This window comes from Hypanus sabinus, chromosome 18 (assembly GCF_030144855.1).
Source record: "Hypanus sabinus isolate sHypSab1 chromosome 18, sHypSab1.hap1, whole genome shotgun sequence".
Taxonomy (NCBI): domain Eukaryota; kingdom Metazoa; phylum Chordata; class Chondrichthyes; order Myliobatiformes; family Dasyatidae; genus Hypanus; species Hypanus sabinus.
The window spans coordinates 3,449,905-3,472,684 of record NC_082723.1 but is presented as its reverse complement, the minus strand read 5'-3'; the positions used below and the strand labels follow the sequence as shown (position 1 = coordinate 3,472,684).

At 44.3% G+C, this 22,780-nt stretch overlaps 1 protein-coding gene across 3 annotated transcripts in view; it reads right to left on the bottom strand.

Moving 5' to 3' along the window:
* Positions 1 to 399: 399 nt before the first annotated feature.
* LOC132407286 (zinc finger protein 229-like) overlaps positions 400 to 22,780 on the bottom strand; it is a 39,125-nt gene continuing 16,744 nt past the window's right edge. For 2 of the 3 annotated variants that reach the window (XM_059993569.1, XM_059993568.1), the window contains exon 2: positions 14,855 to 18,750. In XM_059993569.1, coding sequence (XP_059849552.1) covers positions 16,901 to 18,358 — 1,458 coding nt within the window. In that variant the 5' untranslated portion in view covers positions 18,359 to 18,750 and the 3' untranslated portion in view covers positions 14,855 to 16,900. Of the gene's footprint in view, positions 1,487 to 14,854; positions 18,751 to 22,780 lie in introns of those variants that run through there. The other variant, XR_009516433.1, reaches the window with a different exon arrangement.

The window sequence follows — 22,780 nt, the reverse complement described above, 5'->3', positions numbered from 1 at the left end:
CTCTCTCTCTCTCTCTCTCTCTCTCTCTCACACACACACACACACACACACACACACACACACACACACACACACACACACACACACACACACACACACACACACACGGACGCACACCTACACTTCCTTATCCACATCTTCAGCTCTCCGTCGTGTTTTCTGACACATAGTCACCACGATTAGCGTTTGGTGCCCAACCACTGGGGTTTGGGATGCCTCCCTGACGAACTCTAGATGATCGGACAGTGACCACGTCACCGAAGAAATTGGAGAGATGTAAGTGTTCGTTGATCACCACGAACAGGCATTTTCTTGTACACACTGTCGATTGAAAATCTATAACTCAAACCATATAACGCAAGAATTTTAATCCTGGGGAAATTGTATTGAAAGGTGATTCTGTACAATTTCGGAAAATACAATGACACAATTTACTTCAATATTTCCAGTCTGACAAACGCTTCCTTTTTCGGTGGAAGCACATTGTCATTGATGACTCTTCTGAAGGCTTAGACGATTTTCCTGAGTCCGACTTATTCAAACAAATGGTCAGAAACTTCTGAAAACAGAGAAGCCAGGAGCTCTTGATGACTTGTGAGGATGAGTCAGGCAGGGAATGCAGGAGACTGATCGTGTGTTGATAGGGTGGGATCTGTTTAATGTGATGTCATGGTTGGCACAGACGCTGTGGGCCGAAAGGGCTGTTCCTGTATGCTCCTTTTCCCTGTACTATGTAGGAGTAAGACAAAGAACACGCAGCACGTTTCTTTTCTCCGACAATATATTTCTCGCGATGGTGATGCACATGCTTTTGAACTGTTTGGTACACTTCACAGGAACAAGCTGAGCACAGTTGCTGGTAATCGGGAGTGGGAGATAAAGTGGGATGAGCTGTGATTACAATTAGTGAAGAAACTGAGTGGAATGGCCGTGTTACTCTCAGTGCATTTGGTCAGCCGATGGACAGGAGTCGCACCAACAAAAGATTCGGTGGAGAGCTGGTTCTGATGGTGTTTGAAACAATTATCCCTTTGCTGGAGGAATACCACTCACAATTTACTTAGTACCACAACAATTTCCATTGTTTGCAATTTTACAGTTAATTCACTAAAATAATCACAAACTCTCACGGCAGGGATTGCACTTGACTGATGAAATCGGTTTGCAAATAATTTTAAAATCTTTTCCTGTAGAGTAGCTGAATGTAATAAAACCCCAGGCACTTGCCATTATCAATATTTCATTCCGAGAGATCGCCACGGCGACAAATCACGGAACAAAAACAATGTCTACAATATTGGATAGGTAAAGGAGTGTACAGGAAATATTGAGACTGTTGACTGCCGTCATTGGAGTTCCCAGTGAGTGAGTGGAGCAATTCATATTCGGTATTTCTGTGTGTTGACTGGTCTGAACCTGTTTACGATCATTTTACAAATTTTCAAATTGATGGTCATTGCACTAATATCCATCAGTGATATCGATCCTGTTAAATAAAAAAATCAGAAAATTGATATTCAATGACATAATAACTTAAACCTCTGTCTTTCCTCCAACTCATGAGATCGACTCGAACTTTGTATTTGCTTTCAATGGCACGTGGACCAGAGTGATACCAGTGCTGGAGACGGGCAGCACCACTGGAATGTCTGACTGAGAGAGTTATACATTGAAGTGTTGACTATTGATCAGGTATTTATAAAGAGAATACACGGTACTTTGATGACACCTTGTCAACAGCTGGCCCACTGCTGGATACAGGCAGCTCTCTGGGAAGGGTAACTGTTAGGAATTCAGTAGGACTTTGCCCACAGTTGTATTAGTGCTGGGGAAAGGCACCTCTGCAGGAAGGTGTGACAAAGGGACGCTGAGTGGGACCGTGCCGAGAATTGCAACAGTGCTAGAGACGGGTATCTCTGTAGGAAGACGTGACAAGAAGGGTTTTGGTGCGACCTTGTCTGCAGCTTCCTAATGTTTTGGAAAGGTTCTCCGGGAAGGGGTGTTTGGGAGGGACTCAGTGTGATTTTGCCTAGTGTTGTATCAATACTGGGCACAGGCAGCTCTGAGGGAATGAGTGACTAGAAGGGACTTAGTGGGACCAGATTTGTCCCAGTCTTGGATACTGGAAACGCTCTGTAACGGTGAGACAAGGGCAGGGTGCTTTACATTTTGAAGTTCACAATTTCTGTGGACAGGGTGAAAACCGGGTCCTGTGATTCACGTCTCCCTGTGAAGACTGTCATAGCTGGAGTTCACTGACTGTTACATAAAATGGGGTCTGATCAACTGAACCAGTGTTCACGGATCTACTGACGAGTGTTATCGAATTAAAACACGAAACTACAGCTGCAGATGCTGTGGGTCAAAGAATACGTACACAACGCTGGAAGATCTCAGCTGGTCAGGCAGCATCCGAGAGAAAAGAATAGCAACGTTTTGGGCCGAGATGAAGTGTTCTGCGGTAGAACTAATCCATTAATGAAGCCATCCAATATCCATTTACGAAGTTGTTCCTGCTTTCGCTCTGAGACCGTCCGGAACTGTTCGAGTGTATGTTCAATCCCGTGATTGCTGCTTGAGCTGTTGAGTTTCTCCAGCTGTTGTCTTTCTTCCCTTTGGATCCCTCTTCGACCCCGTCAGCTAATGAGATTCCAGAGGCCTGGTCAGTCACTGTTAAATCAGGGAAACCGGGCCCATCAGGAACTGGAATCGGGACGAGTACAGATCATTGTTGCACCCGACGATTACCCACAATGAGGAAGGCAATTCAAAGACAGCGAGACCCTTGTTTGGTGTTAGATAAGGAGTTGTTCACCGTCTCCAGCACTCCTGACTTTTGGCTGAAATCGAAGCCAGTATCCATTCCCAAAGAACGTGTTTAATGATGCCCAGTACCTCATCTCTTCACTCTCCCTGCAGTGAATTTAACGGCGATTGTGATCATGTTCCGGGACTACCTAAACTCGTTTCATCTGCCTACGTCTGATCCATCTCTTCTGAAAAAGGAATCAGCTTGAATGTACATCTCAATCGCTTTGGCACATGGACTGAAAGGTATTGTCCCTACTGTAAGAGACTGTGACTAAAATGTCAATGTCATGTACGTATCCAACATGCCTTTTACATTTCTACTGCACCATTAAGGAGGTCGTGTCCGGTCTCTTAAAGAGCAGGAAGGGTGAATAATTTTCAGGAGTCTGGGGAGCTACACTGCACTTTATTGAGAGATCCAGTAGATGACATCACTGGGGACTTTAACAATAAATTTCTTTTCTCCATAGCCACAAGTAAAATTCCAGAAAGTCAGTGACAAAAATTATTACAATATTTAAGAAGTCCAGTGGATAATTTTGGAACATAAAGGCCCACTTCACGTCAGACGTATGGACATTACTGGAGAGGATTCTTTGGGATAGGATGTAGACTTATCGGACAACACATACATAAGCATACACTCTGGTTCTTCCAATTTGTTCCGATCTGTTTTCTACTCTAATCCCATCGACCTGCACCTGGAAAAGAGCCTTTCAGGCCCCTCCTGTCTATGTAGCGATCCAAGTGTCTTCTAAATGTTGCAATTAAAACCTGTAACTTCCCTAGCCAACTCATTCCACACTCACACCGACCTCTGCGAGATCTTCCCTCTCATCTGCCCCTTGAACATTTCATATGCTCTGACCTCTTGTTCTCGAATCACCCAGCCTGAGATGGAAAAGCTTCATCTGGGTGAGACCAAACCTACTGTGTATTTCCCTCTACCGCAGATCGCCAAGCCCTGCGAACATCATTAAAATTTTCTGTGTAATTTTTCAAACATTCATATATCTCCCGTGGATAGGTGACCAGAACGGCAAATAATACTCCACATTTGTCCTCTCTGGCGTCCTTTACAACGCCAATAGAACATCGTCATTTTTTACTCAGTCGTTCGCCTTGACAACGCCAATAGAACATCGTCATTCTTTACTCAGTCGTTCGCCTTTACAACGCCAATAGAACATCGCCATTCTTTACTCAGTGGTTCGATTTCTGAAAGGCAAAGTGTTGGAGATTTCTTTATGAGCCACTCTCGGGATTATGGGACTGTTTTCCCAGATCCCCCTGTTCCCCTGCACACCACAATTCACTATCATTTACTGTGTAATTCCTACCCGGGTTGGAGTTCCCAAAGCGTAAATGCACTTCCCTGCATTTAATCACATCTGGAAAGTTTTCAGCTCACTCTCCAATGGGCCACTCATGCTGGTCGGCACAACTTTGTGGGTCGAGTGGCCCATTGGAGAGTGAGCTGAAAACCATGCTGTACAGGGTCAGGTACAATGACCCTCGTTCAGGACTGACCACACAGTGTGATTAATAGGACTGGATGTTACAATACCTAAAGTTTCGGCACTGCACTTGACTTGAGTGGAAGTAAGTTTTTAAAGATAATGTTACTACTATTATGACACATCTTCACTTGTGTACCTCGACATCGATGGGTGTTTAGGCCTTTTATCACAAGACACCCTCAGCCGAGGCAGGCCCACCACAGGCTGATAAGCCCTGGGTGTTTGTCGCATGGTTAATCTGTAGATGGTCACTTGGCAGACCAGACAGCATCCCTTCTTTTCAGCCATACCCAGTGACTGCTCATTTCTGCATTAGCAAGTGCTTTGATTGCCTTCCTATGGGCCTGTCCTCTGACTCCCACTTCCCTCATCAGCCTTACGGTGGAAATGGTTACAAAGCCCCTGCACCCCACCTCAACTGAGCGCACTTTCACTTCCATTCTCGCTCTTCTGCTTCAACTGCAAGGTTGGAAGCCTTGTTCCGTTCGTAAGACTCAACGACAGCGTCCTCCCAGGTGACCGTCAGCCCAACGATAAAGACAGGGGATGGACCAAAGGACCAGGTCAGACCACAGGATGGTCGTTGCAATTTCAAATGGAAAGGTAATTTTCTGGCCTAAATCGACACGCATTTCCCAGTTGCTGGCTGCACTCAGTGGGCAAGAGTCGTGAGGCACGGGGTTAGCCGCGGTTTCTCTCCTTCCTGGATGAAGGATGATAATTGTGGGACCGTTGTCTGGGCACTGAGAGGCCTGGCCTGGTACTCTCTTACACTCAAGTTCAGCTGCCAAACGCCTTAGCACTTGGTTGTGTCGCCAGATGTATCTGCCTTGTGTTAGGCTGGGCTTGCAACTAACCAAGATGTGCTTCAGGGATGCCGGGACTGCGCACAAAGGACAGACTGGATCCTCTCCCAGTCAAAGATTTAGGTTTGTAGGAGAGGGCAGGACATCATATGTTACTCTGATAATGACGGCCAGTCTGCTTGACGCAATGCTCCACAGCCTACTTCATGTGATTTTCCTCCTCTCAACACCCTCCCACCTCATGCAGTAGCCTTGCTTGCCTTGGGATATTGCTTTGGCACATCTAGCTGCTTCTGTTTAGTGGCACACCTCCTCCTCCACCAGGTGCCGGCGTTCAGCTGTGGTAGCCTTTTTCCAGGTAAGTTTCATTACTCCAAAGCCTCCACTGCCCTGTTGGACATATCCCACTATATCCCGGTGTCGGAGGGCAGCTTCTGCATCCAGTACTGCTGCGGCTGGGGTCCATTTCTTCCCTTCTAGAGCAGGAGCAAAGCTTCTTACGATTGGGGGCCCGAGCCTTTTTGAGAGTCTTTTCCAGCCTTGCTTTGCCACTTTTGAATTCCTCCACCAGGCTGGAAATTGGGGGACAAAGTTTCCATTCCTGTAAAGTTCTATGCCGCTAAGGCATCTCGGCAGACCAAGCCACTTCCTCAAATGTGAGTTCCTCAGCCTCTCCAGCTGATTTGCATGAGAGAAAGAAACCTCTTAGATTGCATTTGGCCACGTAAGTCGGGACAGCAGTCCAAACTGAAAGGACCAATACTTCATACTCCCTGCGAGAGCCGTGTTGTTGGTTAGCTTGAGGCCGCTGATTGTATCCTGCCTTAGTTGTTCTACCTGCTCAGTGTCTCTGAGGTCTGCGTTGTACCAACGCCCGAGGCTTTTGCTGGGCTTCTCCAGGACAGTTGGTACTGGCTCAGCGTTGGTACCATACTCTAAGTGTGTTCTAACAATTGTTTTGTGGACCTGCAACATTATGTCACAGTAAATAGATTGGCTCAGGAGGTAGTGCGGATCAATTGATTGTGGTTAAGCCGAAGAGTCTCCTGCGAGACAGGCTGTGAGACAGAAGAAAGAAGGGATCGGACTGAAATGTGTCAAAAAATGAAAGAGAGATGGGTTAAACAGAGGCAGAAAAATTAATTCCTCTGGCAGGTGAGACTACACTTGGGGAACACAGCCTCGAGATTCGGGAATTCGATTTAGGACGGAGATGAGGAGGAAGTGCATTTCCCATAAGGTAGTGAAGCTGTTGACCCCTCTGTAGTTGAGGCTACTTCATAAATATCCACTCAGTGGCCGGGTTGTCGGGTACAGGAGTGGAGGCCGGGGCGGCTTGTTGCCGCTGCAGCCCATCCACGACAAGGTTCGACGTGTTGAGTGTTCAAGACGCCATTGTGGCAACCTGTGTTTATTTGATTTGCTGATGTGAGTGAAAATTCCAGATTAGTCACTTGAGAAATTCTCAAACCATTCCGCCTGGCAGCAATAATTATCCCATGTTCAAAGTCAGTTCCATCACATTTCTTCACTTGTCTGACGTTTGGTCTTAACAAGAACTGAACCCCTTGATCATGTCTGCACAACGTTTATGTATTGAGCTGCTGCCGCATGATTGGCTAATTCGATATTTACATTAACGAACAGGTATACAGGTGTACCAAAGGCTGTGTGTATTTTAGACATGGTCAGATATCTACAGAGAGGGGAATTTATGACATCAGGGGGAAATGCGGATAGTGTTACTGTGGTCACTGGCAGGACATTGGAGAAATGGCGGAATTTGTCAGAGTGAGCGGTGACCACAACTCAGCACAAGTTTGGGGCAATATAAGACCACCCGTAGAGACAGATACACGAGACAAGACAAAGGAATAGAAATACAGCATCAAGGCGTGACTAAGCGGCAGCGTGAGGAAAATAATTCTCCCAGACACAAGGACTCCACAACAGCACAAAAGAACACTCCCCTTTAAATATTCAGGAAACCAGTTCAAACGTTCAAAAACATTTCAAAGGATCGTTGGGAAGTGGGTGGGTGGAAGCAAAGTGAGGAAAAATTGTTGGCGAGAGTGGGTTGAGTGTTTGCTCTCTCCAGATTTTGGGAACCAGACAATCGTTTCCCATGTCGCTTCCCTTCAATGTGATGAGCAGCGGGTCTCCACGAAGTGGAACAAACATTTCAGACTCTATTGTAACCGCCTCTACCACCGTCGCTGGCAGTGCATTCCGCACATACACACCACTCTTTGTTTAAAAAACTTAGCTCTGACATCTCATCTATCATCTGTACCTACTTCCAAACAGCTGAAACCTCTGCTCCCTCGTGTCCGCCGTTTCCGCCCTGGGAAAAAGCTTCTGGCTATCCACACAACCAATGCCTCTCATCATCTTATGCGCATGCATAAATTTCCTGCATGATTTTCCCCAGGCTGAATAAGGCGATGAGTTCACTGTGGTTTTGAAATGCGTCAGGGCTCTGGACGAAGTTGGTGAAACTCACTTCCCTGCTCTTTTCAACGTTTTGGGTCATTTTCACTAATTTCAAAGCACTGTGCCTCAGACAGCTGGGTTGTTGCAATGCACCCCTAAAGTCTGAGAGCACACTAGCGACTGAATCTTCGATGGAGCAGAGTCAGAAACCAGAGTGATTCCAGCCTCAGTCGGGGCTTTGGGGCTCCACAGAGAGATGGGGACTGGAGTTTACGAGGAGGAGGAGGAAGAAGAGGAATCAGACCAGCAGGATGTCGCTACAAATGAAAGATCAGAAACATTTGGAAACTGGTTGATCGAAAAAGAGGTGGTTAATTTCTGCAAAATACTTGTGGAAATTAACAGGAGGGAGCAAATCTGGAGAGGAATAAATAGATAACATTTAGGCCGAGCCCCTTCAGCATGAATAGACTTTGTACTCATCTGCTTAGTTGCTGCATGAACTGCAGAGCTACTTCTGCATTTTGCATGTGTGTGTCTCTGTATTTCCAGCCACTGCAGAATCTCTTGTGTTTCATATCTGCATTTGTAAGATGATTGTACTTTGGCAGTAGATACACGTTGATATCGAGTACATTGTTTATGGGAACCGCGTTCTGTGCTAAAACCGCTGCTGAATTAAAAAAAAATCTGAGGGATGGACAGGAAACCGGTGCTTGCAGAATATTTTTAATGGCACCGTGATGACCCTTAAAGCTCTGCGTTAAAATTCTGCCATTGCTGAAGCACCCATCAAATGCGCAGGCGTTAAGGTTGTCTATGTCTGTGAATATTACGCATGCGCACAGTACACAGCCTAACAGGGAAAATAGAAATAGAGGAACAGGATGTTGTCTGCTTGGATTTTCACTTGATCTTTAACAAGGTACCCCATGCAAGGCTTCTTGAGAAATTAAGGAGGCATGGGATCCTGTCTGTTATTTCCTCAGAGTGTTCCAAATGATTTGTCAGACACGATTTCCTCGAAAGGAATCCTGCTGTCTTTGGCCACTTCGTCATATGTCCCCAATTACACTACCCAAAACACACACCCTTAATGCACTCGAACATCTTCCTGGCCACTGAGGTCAGACTAACTGTCCTATAATTTTCTTTCATCTGCCTCCTTCTCTTCTTATTTGGAGTGATATTTGCAATTTTCTAGTCCGCCGGAACCGTTCCAAAATCCAGTGAGTCTTGATAGATTGTTAGTCATTAGTTTAAGAGAAAACTAAGGGGGAACATCTTCATTCAGATGCGGGAAGTGCGTGCGACGAGCTGCCAGACCAAGTGGCAGGGACGGCTTCAAACTTTAGAGAAGTTTTCTCAGGTCCATGGATGAGAAGGATATGGAGGCCTTTGGTCCCGGTGAAAGTTGTTGGAACTCGGCAGATTAATGATTTGGTACGGACTAGATTGGCCGAGTGGCATTTTCCTCTGTTGTCGTGTTCTATGACTCTAATGCCTTCACAATTTCTTCAGCTACCTCTTTCTGAACCCTTGGGTCCTCAACTTCTGGTCCAAAAGACTTATCACCCTTCAGGCCTTTCAGCTTCCGAAACACCTTCTTTCCTTGGTAGAAGTATGCATCCTCACTTCTGCCCCAGATACCCCTGTATGTTCGGCATTTATGTAATAAATTAAATAACACAATTGTAAGTGGGTGACTTCAATCTGCAGGAGAATTGGGAAAGTCAGATTTGTGTCAGGTTACAACACAGGGAATGTATTGAATGTTTACGAAATGGCTTTTTAGAGAAACTTATAGTTGAGCCTACTCCGGGAACTGCTATCTTAGTTTGCGTGTTGTGTAATATCCCAGATCTTATTAGGGAGGTTAATGTAAAGGAACCATCAGAAGGCAGAGATCATAATATGATTGAATTCCTTCTGCAATTTGTGAGGGAGAACCATAGGTCACATGCGTAATATCACAATGGAATAAAGGGAATTACAGAGACATGAGAGAGTTAATTCCCCAGGTGGATTGGAGAAGGATACTGTTTGGGATGACGCCAGAGCAGAAGTGGCTGACGTTTCTGAGAACAGTTCATAATGTACAGGATAGATATTTCCCACAGAAGTAGTTCTCAGACAGCGGGGCTAGGCTACTGTGGCTAACACAGATAGTTAAGGACTGTATAAAAGCCAAGGAAAGTGTTTTTAAGGTAGCAAAAGTGAGTAAGAATATAGATTATTGGGTAGCTTTTAAAAATCCAACAACAGGCAACTAAACAAACTATATGAAGGGGAAAGCTGAAATATGAGATCAAACTGAACAATAATATAAAACTTTATAAAAATGCAAAAGAGGGGCGAGGGTTTATATTGAACCACTGGAAAAAGATGGTCATTGGATAGAAATGGGGAAGAGATGGTAGATGAACTTGATAGGTACTTTGCATCCGACTTCTTTGTGGAAGATACTAGCAGTGTGCCAGAGATCCGTGAGTGTCAGGGAGCAGGATTGAGTGCCATTGCTATTACAAAGTAAAATGTGCTAGGCACACTCAGGTTTTTAAAGAGGATAAGTCAGGTGGACAAGATGGACTATATCTCAGAGTCCTGAGAGAGGTTGCTGAAGAGATGACAAATGCATTGGCCATCACCTGTCAAGAATCACTTGCTTCAGGCATGGTCCCGGAGGACAGGAAGATTGCAAATATCAATCGACTGTTTGAGAAGTGAGGAAGGCAAAGGAAAGCAAATTATAGTCCAGTTAGCCTGACCTGAGTGGCTGGGAAAGTGTTTGAGTTTATTATAACTGATGTGGTTTTAGGGTACTCGGAAACTAATGATAAAATAAGTCAAAGCCAGCATAGCTTCTGTACAGGGAAATCTTGCCTGACAAATCTGTTAGAGTTCTTGGAGGAAGTCATAAACAGAACAGACAGACGAGGGGCAGTGGATTTCTTTTAATTGGATTTTCAGAAAGCATCTGATAAGGTGTCAACATAAGACTGCGTAACAGAATAAAAATCAGAAGAAATACTGGAAATAACAAAGGAATGGCTGACTGCCTAATGGTTGGCTAGCAATGACTAGTGGTCTACAGTGGTCAGTATTCGGTCCGCTACTTTACACATTGTTTGTCAATGATTTGGATAATGGAACCGATGGCTTTGTGGCAAGGTTTGCGGATGATACAAAGATAGGTGGAGGTGTTGGTAGTGCTGAGGAAGCAATGCAATTGCAGCAGGACACAGAAGGGCAAAAAAGAGGCAGATGGAATACAAGTTTGGGAAATCTCTGATAATGCATTTTGGCAAAAGAAACAATAGTGAACGATGATCTGATTGGGGAGAAGGTTCAAACAACATGAGTACAGAAGGAAATATGAGCCCTCGGGCAAGACCCCCATAAGGGTAATTTACAGTTTGAGTATATGGTAAAGAAGGCAAATGCAATGCTGCCGTTTATTTAAAGTGATGTAGAATCTATAAGCAAGGAGATAATGCAGGTAATTTATAAGACACTACTTAGGCCGCACTTAGAGTATTTGGTACCCATATCTCAGAAAATATCCCTGAAGCATAAAAGTATGAAAATTGTGATGGGTCGATTGAGTGAATGCAAGCTGGCTTTTTCCACTGAGAATAGGGAAGAAGAAAAAATAACAGAAGACATGGGAAAAGGTTGAAGGGGGAAAGTTTAAAGGGAGGATGGGGGGGGGTGGCTTCTTCGCACAGAGAGTGCTCGGAGTGTGGAATGAGCTGCCAGATGAAGTGGTAAATGTGGGCTCACTTTTAACATTTAAGAAAAACTTGAACAGGTACATGATGAGAGGTGTATGGAGGGATTTAGACCAGGTGCAGGTCAGAAGGACCAGGCGGAAAATTGGTTCAGCACAGCCAAGAAGGGCCAAAAGGCCTGTTTCTGTGCTGTAATGTTCTGTGGTTCTATAAAGTTGTGTTGTCGTTCGAGAGAGTGCAGACGATGTTCAAGATGATTCCGGGAATGAAGGGGTTAAGATATGAGGAGCGTTTGCCAGCCTTGGGCCTGTCCTCCACTTAATGTGGAAAGGTCTAGAAAGGGTGGATGAGGACAGGACTTTTGCTTTGGTAGGGGTAGCCATAACAGAGGGCACAGCCTCAAAACTGAGAAGTGACCTTTTAGAGCAGTTAAGGAGGATTTTGATTAGTCAGAGCAGAGAATCTATGAAATTCTCTGACACAGACGACAGTGGGGGCCAAGTCTGTGGGTACATTTAAGACAGAAGCTAACAGTTTGTTGATCAGTCAGGGCATTACAGGATATGCCAAGGCAGGTGCGTGGGGTTTAGTGAGAACAGGGACCAGCAATGATAGAACAGCAGAGCAGAATTGAAGGGGCTGAATGGCCAAATTCACAGTGAAGATTGACACAAAATACTTATTACATACGGACGCCATTTCTTTGCTCTATTACTAGCTCTCCAGCATTATTATCCAGTGGTACAATATCAACTCTTGCCTCTCTTTAACTCTTTATATATCTGAAAAACTTTTGATACTTGATATTATTGGCTCACTTACCTTAATTTTTCATCGTCTAACCTATACATCTTTTTTTAAGTTATCTCTGCTGGTTATGTGAAAGCTTTCCAATCCTCTAACTTCCCACTATTTTCTTGCTATATTATATGACCCCGCTTTTGCTTTGGTTAAAACAGTAGAAAATCGGTGGATGCTTGAAATCCAAGCAACATATACACAACATTTGCAGCTAATTTGCAGATGACACAAAGCTGGGTGGCGGTGTGAAATATGAGGAGGATGTTAGGAGAATGCAGGGTAACTTGGACAGGTTGGGTAAGTGGGCAGATGCAGTTTAATGTGGATAAATGTGAGGTTATCCACCTTGGTGGCAAGAACAGGAAGGCAGATTACTATCTGAATGGTGACAAATTAGTAGAAGGGGAAGTACAACGAGATCTAGGTGTCCTTAATCATCAGTCACTGAAATTAAGCATACAGGTACAGCAGGCATTGGAGGAAGCTAATGGCATGTTGGCCTTCATAACAAGGGAAGTTGAGTATAGGAGCAAAGAGGTTCTTCTGCAGTTGTACAGGGCTATGGTGAGACCACAACTGGAGTATTGTGTTCAATTTTTGTCTCCAAATTTGAGAAAGGATATTCTTGCTATTGAGGAAGTGCAGCACAGGTTCATGAGGTTGATTCACGGGATGGCGTGACTACCATATGTTGAAAGTTTAGAGCGACTGGGCTTGTTGTACACTGGAATTTAAAGGATGAGAGGGGATCAGATTGAAACATTTAAGATTATTAAGGGATTGGACACACTAGAGGCAGGAAACATGTTCCTGATGTTGGGGGAGTCCAAAACCAGAGGCCACACTTTATGAATAAGGGGTAGGCCATTTATAACGGAGTTCAGGAAAAACTTGTTCACCCAGAGAGTTGTGGCTGTATGGAATGCTCTGCCTCGGAAGGCAGTGGAGGCCGTTTCTCTGGATGCTTTCAAGAAAGAGTTAGATAGATTTCTTAAACATAGCAGAGTCAAGGGGTATGGGGAGACGGCAGGAACGGGGTACTTATTGTGGATGATCAGCCATGATCACATTGAATGGCGACGCTGGTTCAAAGGGCTGAATGGTCTACTCCTGCATGTATTGTCTATTGTCTAAAATGCCGGAGGAACCTAGGAGGCCAGGCAGTATATATAGGAAATAGTAAACAGACGACGTTTCGGGCCAAGACCCTTCATCAGGACTGGGGGGAAACGTCAGAGGAAGAAGTGTTTGGGTGAAAAAGGTGGAAGAAGTGGTAGGTGATAGGTGAAACCGGGAGAAGGGGAGTAGTGAAGGAAAAAAGGATATAATTTCCTTCACGATTCACAAAAGATCAATGCTAATGCCTCCATATCTCTTCAGCTACCTCTTTCAGATCTCTGGGGTGTACACCATCTGGTCCACGTGACCTATTTACCTTCAGACCATCTCTGTTTCCTAAGAACCTTCTGGCGGGTAACATAACTTTACACATTCTGACCACTAACATCTGTGACTTCCATATTCCTGCCAGTTTTTTGACAGATAAGAGTGGTGTACAAGACTTATTCAGTTCATCACCTTGCACCCCCACCCCAGCATCTCCAGCATCATTTTTCAGTGGTCCAATATCCACTTCCATCTTTCTTTTACACTGAAGAAAAATTTGGTAACCTCTTTAATATTACTGGCTAGCTGAACTATGTATTCCATCTTTTCCTTCTTAATTATTTAAGTTGCATTCTGTTTGTTTTTAAAAGCTTCCCAATCCTCTAACTTCCCAGTAATTTTAGCTCCATGCCCTGTCTGTGGTTTTCAATTTGTGTTTAGTTTCTCTCATCAGCCACGGTTGTCACCTTACCTTTAGAATACTAATTCCTCTTTGTGATGTGTATATCCTGTGCCCTCCGAATTGTTTCCAGAAATTCCAGCCATTGCTGCTCTGTTTTCACCGTGTTCCTTTCAAATCAATTTTGACCAATTTTTCTCTCATGCCTCTCTAATTCTCTTTATTCCGCATCCAACTTTAGTTTCTCCTTCTCTAATGTCGGGTGAATTGGATCACATTAAAATCACCTGCCCCTCAGGGTTCTTTGAACTTAAGTGACCTAATTAATTCCAGTTCATTACAATACCCAATCCAGAATAGCTGATCCCCAAGTTGTCTCAAACATGAGCTGCTTTAAAAAAGCATCTTGTAGGCATTCTAGGAATTACTCCTCTTCAGACCAAAACACCATCCTAATTTTCCCAGTCACCTGCATGACAACCCCAATGACCTCTGTAACATTGCCCGTTCGGCATGCATTTTCTATCTGCCATTGTAATTTGTGGACCACATAATTACTACTGTTTGGAGGTCTCTGTACAATTCCCATTAGGGATTTTTTTTTTTTCCATTTGCAATTCCCTAATTCTACCCACAGAGATTCTACACCTTTCAACCCTATGCCACCTCTTTCTAATGATTTTACTTATTTTACCAACAGAGACAGATAATCTCACTACCTGCCAAGCAGAGCTCAATAGTTAACAAATACAATAAAGGCAATAAACACTTTCATCAATACTGACAGTGATTTTTTTTAACGAAGATACCTTGGTCCCATTTCAATCAGTAAAATTTACAAAGAGAAATAAGAACTGATATGACAACTTTAGAAAATACTTTTTACACTCAAACCCACTTAGATCGACATTACCTTGGACAGGAGGAGGAAGAGGTGTAACACACATGAAAGATATCACACAACAGTAAGATACAACTTCTAAGTATATATTTTTTATAAAAAATAAATATTATTCAACACTCCATGTGTGTAAATGCAATTGTGATAAGAAATACAGACCAGAAAACTTAAATGAGAGGCTAACTCAGAAAAATAAATCATTTATAGGGAAGAAAATATTAACCAATGCAATGAGTATGACCCTCCATGGGAGGCATCCCAACGATCTGAGCAGACCAGATGTTGACAAGGAAGCATCGAGCACCTGACTGAGATTTGGAGACCTTTTCCTAGAAAAAGAGGGGTTCCTTGCAGAAATACAGGACAAGATGATCAACAAAAAGAAAAAAAAAATACATACAATACAAACAAACAAGGCAAGACATGCAGAAAATGCAAAGAGAAACCAGACACAATCCAACACATTCTGGGATCCTGCAGCAGTTTAACTCAATCTGATTACTTATGCAGGTACAATCAAGTGGCAAATATCATTCACCAAAATCTTGATTCAAATTACAAACTCATGAATGACTGCAGTAACTTTATTAAGGCACCATAAATTCAAGCCTGACGCAGTAAGGTACAGAATTTCACAATTTATATGATAATCAATACATCATTGCAAATAGGATAATCTAAAATAAACATCCAGATATAACATGACAATATAAACAAGCAGGAACAACTCCCTCAATGGATATAACCATTCTCAACACACACATGTGCCTCAACCAATGGGGCACCTCACTACAGGCATTGTTTGTGTCATCAGACAAGCAAATTATTTTCTCTGCCAATTATCATCCAAATGTTGCTAGTCTGTCATTCGTTGACACGCCCTGCTGCTGATTCCCTTCTAGTTTTCATACTTTATTACCCAAACGACAAGAGCCGCAAACTCTGCCCTGTGCTGACCCGCCTATGGTATCTGACCCTGCTCCGTTGAACATCCAAGTAATGGTTTCCCATTCTGCTTTCAGTGTTTAGAGGACAGTGGAGTTTTCTAACAACCCTTTAGAAATGATCCCTGAATAAGGGGATTAACTCCCAATGTCATTCTTCCTCAGCCCAGAGATTTGAGGGTCAAAGAACATCTCAGACAGACCTGCTGTCAGCTCGACTTCTTCAGTTTACGGAAAATTTGAGGGAAACCTCTTCACCCACAGAGTGGTGACTGAAACCCATCCCACAGGGGGAGCGGGAAGTGAAAAAAAGGGGAGGATTCAAATGGCCTGTCGCGAAACAGAATCACTGGCAGGGTCCAGCTGGCCTGAGCTGACTCTCTACTGTACACTAGTTGTGTTATGAACTCAGTAAGTACCAAAGACAAAGTTCAAAATAGAATTGATTTATTTGTCACTTCTGCAGACTATCAAACTCCAGTACCATTAAAGGTGAATGTGCAGCAGAAGAAACTCCTCCCATGCCCAGTGACCAGGGTGCAGAACTGGGTGTGGTGAGAAGCAGCAATAATTGCATTCAGCAACGGTGATGGACAAATATCCAGCATGCAGCTTACTGAAACTTTCTCCCAGTGTGAACCTGGCAGAATGTCATATGTGTAACATGCTGTAAGGTTTCACTGCTAATGTAATGGCCTATCTGCGATGTTTCACTGCTGAGGTAATGGTTTCTCTGTAGCAGCAATGTTTAGGTTACGACGAGAGATAAGAGGGTTTTGGAGTGCAGGGCTATGCAATGACAGAAATGTTCTTTCTTGTGAGTCTGGAAGAGAGATTTTTGTGCTCTTTTTCTTGGGAGAGATGCGAAGACGTGAATGGAGAGAGTGGGCCCTATATCTTTCTTTATTTTCTCAACTAACCCTATAGTCAAAGTATACATTCTAAAGCTCAATCGTTTAATCACATATTGTGTACTGTTTCTAATTTCAGGGTACTGATTTGTCACAGGGGACACATCACACAGCATCCACCCAAACGAGATTTCACAAGTTTGGCCAGCCTGTTGGGCTATCACCCTCTATATCAAGCTGCTAGCCGAAGCAAGAGTTACACAAGTTTAGGTGACTCAGTGATTCGGTTCCCACAATCACAGCAGGTGATCAGCCTCTACCCGGTGTGAACTCGCTGGTGTCTCTGTAGGTCGGTGGACCGAGTGAATCCCTTCCCACACACTGAGCAGGTGAACGGCCTCTCCCCGGTGTGAACTGACTGGTGTGTCAGTAGACGAGATGACAGAGAGAATCCCTTCCCACAGTCTGAGCAAGTGAATGGCCTCTCTCCAGTGTGAACTCTCTGATGTACCTTAAGTTGAGATGATTCAGTAAATCCCTTTCCACAGTCTGAACAGATGTACGGCCTCTCTCCGGTGTGAACTCTCAGATGTACCTTTAGTTGAGATGACAAAGTGAATCCCTTCCCACAGTCTGAACAGGTGAATGGCCTCACTCCAGTGTGAATTCTCTGATGTACCTTCAGTTGACATGACTGAGGGAATCCTTTCCCACAGTCTGAGCAGGTGAATGGCCACTCTCCGGTGTGAACTCGCTGATGTACCTTCAGTTGAGATAACAGAGTGAATCCCTTCCCACACTCTGAGCAGGTGAACGGCCTCTCTCCAGTGTGAACTGACTGGTGTACTTGTAGGCTAGCTAACTGTGTGAATCCCTTCCCGCAGTTTGAGCAGGTGAATGGCCTCTCCCCTGTGTGAACTCGCTGATGTACCTTCAGTTTAGATGACGAAGTGAATCCTTTCCCACAGTCTGAGCAGGTGAACGCCCGCTCTCCAGTGTGAACAGACCAGTGTGCTTGTAGGTTGGAATACTGACTGAATCCTTTCCCACACTCTGAGCAGGTGAACGGCCTCTCCCCACTGTGAACAGACTGGTGTCTCAGTAGGTGAGATAACCGATTGAATCCCTTCCCACAGTCTGAGCAGCTGAACCGCCACTTCCCAGTGTGAACTGACTGGTGTCCCTGTAGGGAGGATGATTCAATGAATCCCTTCCCACAGACTGAGCAGATGAATGGCCACTCCCCAGTGTGAACTGACTGGTGTCTCAGTAGCTGAGATGCCAAAGTGAATCCCTTCCCACAGTCTGAGCAGGCAAACGGCCTCTCCCGGGTGTGAACTCGCTGATGTACCTTCAGTTCAGATGACCGAGTGAATCTCTTCCCACAGTCTGAGCAGGCAAATGGCCTCTCTCCAGAATGAACTGACTGGTGTTTCTGTAGGTGACATGACGAAGTGAATCCTTTCCCACAGACCGAGCAGGTGAATGGCCACACTCCAGTGTGAACTGACTGGTGTCTCAGTAGGTGAGATGACAAAATGAATCCCTTATCACAAACTGAGCAGGTGAACGGCCTCTCTCCAGTGTGAACTCTCTGATGTACCTTCAGTTGGGATGACCAAATGAATCCCTTCCCACAGCCTGAGCAGGTGAACGGCCTCTCCCCAGTGTGAATTCGTTGATGTCCCTTCAGTTGAGATGAGGAAATGAATCCCTTCCCACAGTCTGAGCAGGTGAACGGCCGCTCCCCAGTGTGAACTCGCTGGTGTGTCATTAGGTCAGATGACCGAGTGAATCCTTCCCCACAATTTCAGCAGATAACCAGCGTCTGCCCAGTGTGATCTGACTGGTGTGTCTACAGGTGGGATGACTGACTGAATCCCTTCTTACCCGCAGAACAGGTGAATGGTCTTGTCCCAGTGTGAACTTGCTGATGTACCTTCATGAGATGACATTGAATCCCCACAGTCTGAAAAGGTGAGCAGCCTCTCCCATGTATAAAATGACAGGGGTGCCAGTCGGTCAGATGATTGAGGGAATCCCTCCCCACAGTCTGAGCAGGAAGGATGATTGAGTGAATCCCTCACTCCACTTCTTAAATACATGGACAGAGACAGCAAAACAGTGTTCAGGATTCCCACAGATAAATTCCTTGTTGTTGTTAACCTGAAAAAAAGATTTATAAAATCCATCAATGGGTGTAGAACAACATTTCAGATGAGATTACTTGAGTTGTCAAGGTGTGATCTGGCATCACACAGTTACAGTGAAGTCTCACCCAAGTTGGAGAGAGAACTCATCTTCCAACTGGGCACAGTGATGGGATCTGGAATGACAATCAATCTCTCTGATGCTCTTCCTGTCTCTACAAGAATCGGGCATTTCTGTCATCTCCAATCTGTGACCTGGCTAAGTTTGGTTCTCTCCATTGGTATTATTCCCTGTTCCCACTGAGCTGCATGGGTGCCTGGCCCCACAGAAACTGAAACACTCTCACAGAAATAGCCTTTGTTGATGTGCAGCTGGGAATTTCTTTCATGTACTGTTAATGTAAAGTGCCAGTTTTAGATCAATGTTAACATGCCCTGCCCAGATGAATGGTTGGTCTCCACAGCAGTTAAGAGGAATTAAACGAATATCAGTATTATTTCATGTTCTTGTCACAGTCATGGAAAAGTACAACAGAAACAGGCCCTTTGGCCCATCTAGTCTATGTTGAACTATTTAATCTGTCTACTCCCATACCCTTAACATCCAGGTACCTATACAAAACTCTTAAATGCTGAAATTGAGCTCATATGCACCACTTGTGCTGGCTGCTCATTCCACACCTGGATAACTGTCTGCGGGAAGAAGTTTCCCCTCTTGTTCCCCTTAACATTTCACCTTTCACCCTTAACCCATGGGCTCTGGTCGTAGTCCCACACTATCTCAGTGGTAAATGCCAGCCTGCATTTACCTTATCTAGACCCTTCATAATGTTGGTACACCTCGATCAAATCTCCCCTTAATCTTCTCCATTCCAAGGAATAAAGTCCTGCCCTGTTCAATCTTTCCCTCTAAACCATCTCCCCCAGACCTGGCAACATCTTTGTGAATTTTCTCTGAACTTTTTCAACCTCTTTTACATCTTTCATGTAGATTGGAGACCAAAACTGCACACAATACTCCAAACTAGGCCTCACCAACGTCTTGTACAATGTCAGCATAACATCCATCTCCTGTACTCAGTACTTTGGTTTACGAAGGTCAATGTGCCAAAATCTTTCTTTCCATCCCTATCAAACTGTGACAGCACTTTCAGTGAAATATAGACTTGTATTCCCAGATCCCTTTCCTCTACAACACTCCTCCATGCCCAACCAGTCACTGTGTAAGACCTACCCTGGTAGGTCCTACCAAAGTGAAACACCTCACACCTGTCTGCATTAAATTCCATTTTCCATTTCTCAACCCATTTTTCCAGCTGGTCCAGATCAGCAAGCCATGGTAGTCTTCCTCATTATCCACTAAACCCCAATCGTGGTTTCATCCACAAATTTGCTGATCCAGCTGACCATGTTAACATCCAGATTACTGAAATAGATGACAAACAACACTAGATCCAGTACTGATCCCTGTGGCACAGCAGTCAGAGAGGCAATCATCTGCTACCATACTCTAGCTTCTCCCAAAGACTGCGTCTAATCCAATTTACTATGTCATCTTGAACGTTGATTGACTTAACCTTCTGGACCCACCTCCCATATGAAGCTTTGTCAAATGCTTTGCTAAAGTCGATGTAGACAACATCCACCGCCTTTTCTTCACAAACTTTCCTGATAACTTCCTCGAGAGACTCTGTAAGATTGGTTTGACATGACCTACCATGCACAAAGCAATGCTGTCATTCCTTAATCAGTCCACATCTATCTAAATACTTGCATATCCAGTTCCTGCACACACATTCCAATAACTTTCCCCCTACTGATGTCAATCTCACCAAAGTACAATTTCTTAGTTTATTTTTAGAGCTTTTCTTGAACAGCGGGTCAACATTGTCTGTCCTCCAATCTTCCAGTACCTCAACTGTCACTAAGGATGATTTAAATATCTGTGCTTGGGCACCAACAATTTATCCATGGCAATTTTCCTTAGGACAGCAAACACCTCCACCTCTGTAATCTGTACAGTGTCCATGAAGTTTATGCTGTTTTGCCTCACTTCTATAGACTCTGTTTCCATCTCCTGAGTAAATACAGATGCAAAGATAATATTTAAAATCTCCCCCATATATTTAGTCTCTTCATATGGATTACCATTCTGATCTCCCAGAGGATTTATTTTTTCCCTTGCAATTTTTTTTTGCTCTGAACATATCTGCAGAATCCCTGAGGATTCTCCTTCATCTTCTCTGCTGGGGCAAACTCTTGCCTTCTTTTATTTCTTACATAAGTGTTCACTTGAATTTCCTGTATCTCATAAGTAGCCCATTTGTTCTTATCTGCCTGTATGCACCTCCTTTTTATTGATCTGGGAGATGAAAACCAAAGGGGTGATAGTGCTGCATGGTGGGAGGTGGGGGTAGGGGATGGGTGTTGAAACTAAAGTTGCAGGGGGAATGGGAGCCTGAATAACAGAACAGATAGTGGAGGGGTTGTGCAGACAGAAGTTGTTCAGTCCTCCAAGTCAGCAATAAAAAACGTTGCGCATGATGCAGTGAATATGCTGAGCCCTGTATACCTCAATGCAAGGAGCATCATAGGAAAGGTGGATGTGTTCAGGGCATGGATCAACACCTGGAATTAAGACACTGGGATCTGGCAACTGTGGACTGGGACAGGCTGCTTTATGGCAAAGGTGTGCTTGGTCAGTGGGAGGCCTTCAAATCGGGTATGTGCTTGTCAGAATAAAAGGTAAAGATAGAAACTGTAGGGAACCTTGGATTTCAAGAGATTTTGAGATCCTGGTGAAGCACAAAATGGAGATGTATAACAGGAATAGGCAGGTAGGTTCTTACGAAATGCAATAGAACACATAAGAAATAAATCAGGATGTCTAAAAGAAGGCATGAGATTCCCCTCGCAGAAAAGATGGAGGGATAATCCTCAGGGATTCCAGTTATAGATTAAGAGCAGAAGGATTGCAGGGCAATCTGGAAGACTGGAATGGCAACCCACGTGTGGAACCAAAGCAGATGGGGGAGATCTTAATTTTTTTTTAATCTCTATTTACTCAGGAGGTGGACACAGGGTCTATGGGTATGTTTGGAAAAGCAGCATTAAAATCCTGGTCCCTGTACAAATTAAAGAACAGGAGATGTTTGCTGTCCTGCGGCAGATGAGAGCGAATAAATTTCCAGGGCATGACAAGTGCAGAAATTGTCGGGATCCCTAGCAGAGATAACTAAATTATCCTTGGTGATGGGGGGGATGTACAAAAAGATTGGAGAACAGCCAATGTTGTTTCAATGAATGACAAAAGGCAAAGAGTAGTTGTAGGTGGGTCATATTCTGTATGGAGGTCAGTGACCAGTGTTGTGCCTTGGGGATCTGTTCGGGGACCCCTACTCTTTGTGATTTTTATAAATGACCTGGATGAGGAAGTGGAGGGATGGGTTAGTAAGTTTGTTGATGACACAAAGGTTGGAGGTGTTAAGGATAGTGTGGAGGGCTGTCAGAGTTTACAGTGGGATATGGACAGGATGCAAAACTGGGCTGAGAAGTGACAGATGGAGTTCAACTCAGAGAAATGTGAAGTGGTTTATTTTGGCAGGTCAAATATGATGGCAGAATATAGTACTAATGGTAAAACTCTTGGCAGTGTGGAGGATCAGAGGGATCTTGTCCATAGGACACTCAAAGCAGCTCCGCAGGTTGACTGTGTGGTTAAGAAGGTGTATGGTGCATTGGCCTTCGTCAATCATGGAACTGAATTTGGGAGCTAAGAGGTAATGTTGCAGCTTTATAGCACACTGGGCAGACCCTACTTATTGTACTGTGCTCAGTTCTTGTCGCCTCAGTACAGGAAGGATGTTGAAGCCAGAGAAAGGGTGCCTGGATTGGGGAGCATGCCTTATGAGAATAGGTTCAGTGAACTCGGCCTTTTCTCCTCGGAGCGACGGAGGATGAGAGGTGACCTGATAGAGCTGTCCAAGATGATGAGAGGCATTGATCATGTGGATAGTCAGAGGCTTTTTGCGAGGTCTGAAATAGCT